At 44.3% G+C, this 6,559-nt stretch overlaps 1 protein-coding gene across 1 annotated transcript; it reads left to right on the top strand.

Annotated features, from left to right (window-relative positions):
- Nucleotides 1–2,951: 2,951 nt before the first annotated feature.
- Nucleotides 2,952–6,559, top strand: LOC132206133 (interferon a3-like). Its single transcript, XM_059638797.1, has 3 exons — nucleotides 2,952–3,083; nucleotides 6,137–6,376; nucleotides 6,470–6,559. The coding sequence occupies exons 1-3, from the start codon at nucleotides 2,952–2,954 to the stop codon at nucleotides 6,557–6,559; spliced, it is 462 nt and encodes a 153-aa protein (XP_059494780.1).

Raw genomic sequence — 6,559 nt, 5'->3', positions numbered from 1 at the left:
TTCAATCAGACCCAAAGTATCCAACCTGGGTAACAGGGAGGACAACGTGGGTTGGTGACAGTGCAGGGAACCCCGAGGTCGGGAAGTCTGACTAAATGTTTGTGTTTGAAACTACTGTTTAGTTTCTAATAGTAATTAGCCTGTGTTAAGTTAATAACTGATAATGTCAGTTTCAATGTTTTGAATTTGTCACTTTTTAACATTTATATTTTTATTCACCTTTGTTTTATTTCCCTGTTTATTGCCTCTGACTTTTTTTTATTTCTTGTGATATTTTCATCTTTACATTTAATAAACACAGAGATCCTTTGCCCTGAAACGCCTGTCTGCTGCCATCTCACTTCACGTTCCTAAATTAAGTCCAATGTCAGAACTAGGGATCTGAAGGTGATTATAACCACCGAAAAATCAGCAGATTACTGATCGCAAACCAGAATCCCTACACTTCTCAAGCAATCAAATTTCCCTTCGAAGAGAGAGGGCACTCATGATTTCATACCACTGATCTCTAAATTCAACTGTTTTTGCAATGACCTTACACTTTTTAAAAAAATATAAAGTAACTTTCCACACTGTAGGGAATCTAATCTAACCGAAGATTGTATTTTCGAAAAAGGTATAATCAGTTGCAGTTGTATAGATAACAAAGTGTGAAGCTGGATGAACACAGCAGGCCAAGCAGCATCTTAGGAGTTGTATGAGCTCTTCGCTTATTTCTGTTCAGCTAAACTAAAGGGAAGTTTTTTCACCTCAGTACTTTATATATTTCGTTGCGATATCCTGCTCAAACATGACACACTTTTTGCACGTCACCTTTCAAACGCAAGCACTCACTGAAAGCTGTAGTTGTTTTTAAGCAACTTGTTCAGAATTGCAAAGGGTCACTTTTCAAGTGAGTTGGATCAATACCAAGCCCTCAGGTTCAGAGGTAAGGCTACTACCACAAGATCCTACAACTGTAATTATGCTGTGGCCAGGAAGTATTTCCCAAGATTCGCTGCCCCCTCAAATTCCCAACCTGACATATTAATTGGCCGTTCCAAGAAACCTGACATGTGGAAAATGGTCTCCTGTTTCTTACATAAAAGTCATTATTGGCAAATTATAAAACATGAACCGTAGGGCTATTGTAGTGTCCCTATCTCTGATCCAGAAGGTCAAGTCCTATCTGCTGATGAATGGTAACATCACACGTTTGGAAGCGTTGATCTGAAAAAAAAAGACGAGCCTAAGGTCGCCTCCCTTCAACCGTAGGTACAACATTTCACATTTCCAGAGAAATTAAATTTCATCACGTTTTCTAACAGAATGCTTACAAGCCAGCTTGAGTTTAATCTCTCAGCATCTGAGCAGCTGCTAGTGTGGAGGTGACATTTATTTTCGACATTTGGCTGTGGGAACAGAAAGATGGAATGTTGGAGGTATTGTAAAAGACAACATCTATCGAATTGGAATGGTGGCAGAAGACAACAGGGAGCTTTAAGAGATAAAGGCCAAGAATACCGTGTCAAAGTGACATGAGAACAATTACATTGATTCACAAAGGCAGATGCATTTATCAGATACTTATGTAATTATCGTAGATTTAGAAAATAACACCTTGTATCAAAGCTCTCCCAAGAAACTTGCCTTTCAGGAAAACAATCTCATCTAATTCCTCCACTGGTCAAGATGCTCAGGAGCAAATCCGCTCATGCCAGAGAGGGTTCTGTGATTGATTTATCTCAATCAGAGTTAAAATCATTTCTCTTAACTCCAGTTGTAGCATAGATGATTGGTTGCAACACCCTTGAGGTAGCGGAAAAATTAATCAATCCTATCTACTGTTCTTTTTGGGTCATTATGCGTTGATAATGTTTACAGTCGATGTTTGTGTGTCGTTGGGGTTAATTCAAGACCAATGGTCTCCTGCTTATTGAGCAGACAGACACGTAAACAGATGACAAAAGCAGAAATTGCTGGAAAAGCTCAGCAGGTCTGGCAACGTCTGTGGAGCGAGATCAAAGTTAACGAGTCACCCTTAAAACTTTTTTACAACATCAGCAGTTCTTTCAGTTTTTACATACACAGGTGGTTGTGATATCAAGAGGCTGTAGGAATGTGTTCGGCTGTTGAAGATTAAGAAAGGGGGCAGAAAAATGGTTAGAAAGAAAAACAACCCAATCTGACAATTCCTAGTTCGCAAGCACAGTTTGTAGTTAACAATGAAATCAAATTCTACCAGGCTATCGAGTTGTTCAGTGAATTGAAATCCCACAGTTTGCCTGTAAAGGTACCACAGAGTGGAAACTGACGGTTTTGTTTTCTAAATTTCATAATCTCCTCGGATTTTTCTTGCAGCTTCTACAACAACTGATTCCATTTCCTTCTCAGGTTCTCCACAAAAAAACCGTAAGCTTCCCTGTGAGAAGCGAACATAACATTTTAAAACTCTTATCCAAACCCCAGCAATTTACGTTGACAGTGACCGGAGGAGCTTCTAATATAAAATAGTTCCTCTTTTTCAGAACTTTAGAATATTAACAACATTTTTAGGAGTTGCATTTTTAATGTCGCTCAAGCAAACGGTCAGAATGTAAAATTTAGAGAAACGTCACCCCGGCTCGTAAATCGATTTTTTTTTGTTTTGTATCTTAATTTATCAAAAATTTTAATTAAGCAGAAAGCGAAAAGCTTCAAATGAAGAAGTCGCGTTGTGAGATTGGATTGGGAGGGGCGGTAGTTGGAAGATTCCCTGATACACTGCGGTAAGGAGCAAAATTGATTCGTTTTTATAACGTCAAAGGAACATCCTGGTATACACCTTTAAAATGGGCACATTTCAACCAGAAGGAAAATTCCTTACCACTCACCAGGGAAGGAGTTCAGCTCCAGTTGGTACCCTTTTCGGAGCTGAAGTCCAATCCAGTACCCCTCTGCAGTCTCAGATCACTGTTTTGTATTGTTTGAATATGGGTTTTTCTGGTGTCTCGGGACTGTGCGTCTTGTTTGTTTTGCTGCCCCGGATCCTGAGCTTGGACTGCCAGGGGCTGCAGTTACAGAAAAGGTTGAACAAGGATGCTCTAACGATCTTGAACGCAATGGTGAGTTTACACTGGTGTTACCTTGGGCGTGGTGCGATGCAATTCACTCACGGGGTGTGAATTGTTTTGGGTCCGGTTCGTTTGCATGCATAACGCACAGTATGATTTTCAAGGAAGGGTTGGATCTAGCACGTGGTGCGAAAGGGATCAAAGGATATTGAGGGGAAAACAGGAACAAGCTAATGAGTTGAATGATGAGCCATGCTGGAATAGGCTCGATGGGCCGAATGGTCTATCCTGTTCCTGTTTTCCATTTGTATGAATACAGCCCGAAATATTAAAGTAACTCGAATTGGTTAGAGATAACAAGGTGTAGAGCTGGATGAACACAGCAGGCCAAGCAGCATCAGAGGAGCAGGAAAGCTGACGTTTCGAGTCTAGCCCCGTCTTTATAGACATTTGTACAAACGTGACCGATATAATTGGACGGTCGTCAGATAGGAGGCTGGAAGAACGCAGCAAACCAGGCAGCTCTTGGAGGAAAGGAGCAGTCAAGGTTTCTGGTAGTACCCTTCTACAGGACTGGGAGTGGGGATAGGGTGACTGCAGATCAAGGGGGTCGAGGGAGTACCGGAGTTGTGAAAGGTGGATGGTAGTGATAGATGGATCCTGGGAGTAGGTACCACATGGTTGATAGATGGGAGCGATGAATCCGGTTGGTGGCTGAAAACTACGCTATGGGTGGGAAGATAATACAATGTGAGGCTGGATGAACACAGCAGGCCAAGCAGCATCTCAGGGGCACAAAAGCTGACGTTTCGGGCCTAGACCCTTCATCAGAGAGGGGGATGGGGAGAGGGAACTGGAATAAATAGGGAGAGAGGGGGACGCGGACCGAAGATGGAGAGTAAAGAAGATAGGTGGAGAGAGTGTAGGTGGGGAGGTAGGGAGGGGATAGGTCAGTCCAGGGAAGACGGGCAGGTCAAGGAGGTGGGATGAGGTTAGTAGGTAGCTGGGGGTGCGGCTTGGGGTGGGAGGAAGGGATGGGTGAGAGGAAGAACCGGTTAGGGAGGCAGAGACAGGTTGGACTGGTTTTGGGATGCAGTGGGTGGGGGGGGGGAAGAGCTGGGCTGGTTGTGTGGTGCAGTGGGGGGAGGGGACGAACTGGGCTGGTTTAGGGATGCAGTAGGGGAAGGGGAGATTTTGAAACTGGTGAAGTCCACATTGATACCATATGGCTGCAGGGTTCCCAGGCGGAATATGAGTTGCTGTTCCTGCAACCTTCGGGTGGCATCATTGTGGCAGTGCAGGAGGCCCATGATGGACATGTCATCTAGAGAATGGGAGGGGGAGTGGAAATGGTTTGCGACTGGGAGGTGCAGTTATTTGTTGTGAACTGAGCGGAGGTGTTCTGCAAAGCGGTCCCCAAGCCTCCGCTTGGTTTCCCCAATGTAGAGGAAGCCGCACCGGGTACAGTGGATGCAGTATACCACATTGGCAGATGTGCAGGTGAACCTCTGCTTAATGTGGAATGTCATCTTGGGGCCTGGGATAGGGGTGAGCGAGGAGGTGTGGGGGCAAGTGTAGCATTTCCTGCGGTTGCAGGGGAAGGTGCCGGGTGTGGTGGGGTTGGAGGGCAGTGTGGAGCGAACAAGGGAGTCACGGAGAGAGTGGTCTCTCCGGAAAGCTGACAGGGGAGGGGATGGAAAAATGTCTTGGGTGGTGGGGTCGGATTGTAAATGGCGGAAGTGTCGGAGGATAATGCGTTGGGCGGAAGTGTCGGAGGATAATGCGTTGGGCGGAAGTGTCGGAGGACACTTGCAGCTATGGGTGGGAAGGTTATTTGAAATTGGAGGACTCAGTGTTGAGTCCTCCAGCTATGGGGTGCCCAGGCGGAAGACGAGGTGTTCCTCAAATTTGCCTTCCACTGGCTGACACTGGGCGAGGTCTAAGGTGGACATGTACGAGGTGGTGGAGTTGAAATGGGCTGTCCCAGAGGTTAGGTTCGCGTTACTGGCCAGGCCAATATCCTCGCAAACCGGTCACGTAGTCTAAGTTTGGTCTCACCGATTTAGGGAAATTGGACGGCCACTTAATTAGGTGAGAAGAACAATCAAGCAGTGACAAAGAACGTCTACAGTGGTTTTAAGAAGAGCAATTTAGAACTACCGGTACTGAGTTTGAGGCAGATTCTGACTGCGGTGTACTCTTATAGGGAGGATCCTTGGCATTGGAGTGCGCAAGAGGAAGATCACTGCTTGTCAAATTCCCGAACGTGACCGAGCTGGTCAAGGGGTTACGGGTGAGTGTGCGCCTTGTCAACCCGCAAATCGTTCCGCTCGGCTTGTCCGAGAAACATATCCCAAAATAAAACAAAAGTAAATTATTTTAAGAGAACGTGTTATTTTGTTAATGCCATGAATGAGAATTTGCTGCTGGATTTTCAATGTTGTAATGGACAGATATTCTGTAGAATGAATGAACATCTTTTTCCTCTATTTTCACGATATCGTTTACCCAGTTAAAGCTTTCAACTAAAAACAACCAAGATAAAAGCTGGTAATCACAGAGCATCCGCAGAGAGAGCTAACGTTTCGTGTCTAGATGGCCCTTCATCAGATTTCCAGCATTTTGTTTTTGTTTGCAGGGCAGATTCCAGCATCTGCAATAATTTGCTTCTGCAAAAATTTCAACTAGCCTACAACAGTATGTTAGAAACCGGACTGGCCTGAACCAATGCTGTGTCCGAAAATTTTGTTAATATTCTAAAATTCTAAAAAAAAGCTGAACTATTTTACATCAAAACCTGCTCAGGGCATTGTCAACGGAATCTGTTGTGGCTTTTGTTAGGGGTTTAAAGTATTAACTTTAGTTCTCATAGGAGAACTTATTTTTTATGGAGAACCTGAGAAGGAAATGGAATCAATTATTATAGAAGCTGAAACAAAAATAAGGACGCATTTCAAATTCTGATTATGTATTCTGATACGCGAGTTCAGATGTTAAGATAGTGATGAACTGAATTGTTATAGTGGTCTCTCAGGCATGCCCCATCTCCACCAAGTCAAACAGGAATAGATCTTTCCTAATACTCTTCCGTGTTATTTTCTCAGGCTCAGGAAAGGATCCAGATTGTCCACCAAGCCTTGCGTCACATCAGCAAGATCTACAGCAAGAACCTGGGATCAGTCACCTGGGCCCGGGAGCAGGTTGAAAACTTCCGCCTTCTCCTGGATCGACAGCTCCAGGAGTTGGAAACGTGTGTGAGGAAACCAGGAGCAGGCTCCAGGCAGAAGAGAAACTCCATCATTCTCAAATACTTCAGGAAACTGAACAAGTTTCTCAAACAGAGGGTGAGACAATAGATGACTGACATTCAGTTCATGTCAACCCGTTTAAACCTATTCATTTACTGATGGCTTTTTCTCAATGTTTTCACTTTTCAGAGATTCAGTGACTGCTCCTGGGAAATAATCCGCGCTGAGACCAGAGCCCGTTTACAACAGCTGCAGTTCATAACGGGACAACTAAGCTGA

Source organism: Stegostoma tigrinum, chromosome 31 (genome assembly GCF_030684315.1).
Source record: "Stegostoma tigrinum isolate sSteTig4 chromosome 31, sSteTig4.hap1, whole genome shotgun sequence".
NCBI classification, from domain to species: domain Eukaryota; kingdom Metazoa; phylum Chordata; class Chondrichthyes; order Orectolobiformes; family Stegostomatidae; genus Stegostoma; species Stegostoma tigrinum.
Note: the sequence above shows the minus strand (reverse complement) of the source record. Positions and strands in the feature narration are given on the sequence as shown.

Bases quoted from the DNA above. Each gene is read 5' to 3' on its own strand.
- LOC132206133 (XM_059638797.1), top strand. From the start codon at position 2,952: ATGGGTTTTTCTGGTGTCTCGGGACTGTGCGTCTTGTTTGTTTTGCTG. The intron at 3,084-6,136 runs GTGAGTTTACAC...TTATTTTCTCAG, and splicing joins TAACGATCTTGAACGCAATG to GCTCAGGAAAGGATCCAGAT. The intron at 6,377-6,469 runs GTGAGACAATAG...TTCACTTTTCAG, and splicing joins ACAAGTTTCTCAAACAGAGG to AGATTCAGTGACTGCTCCTG.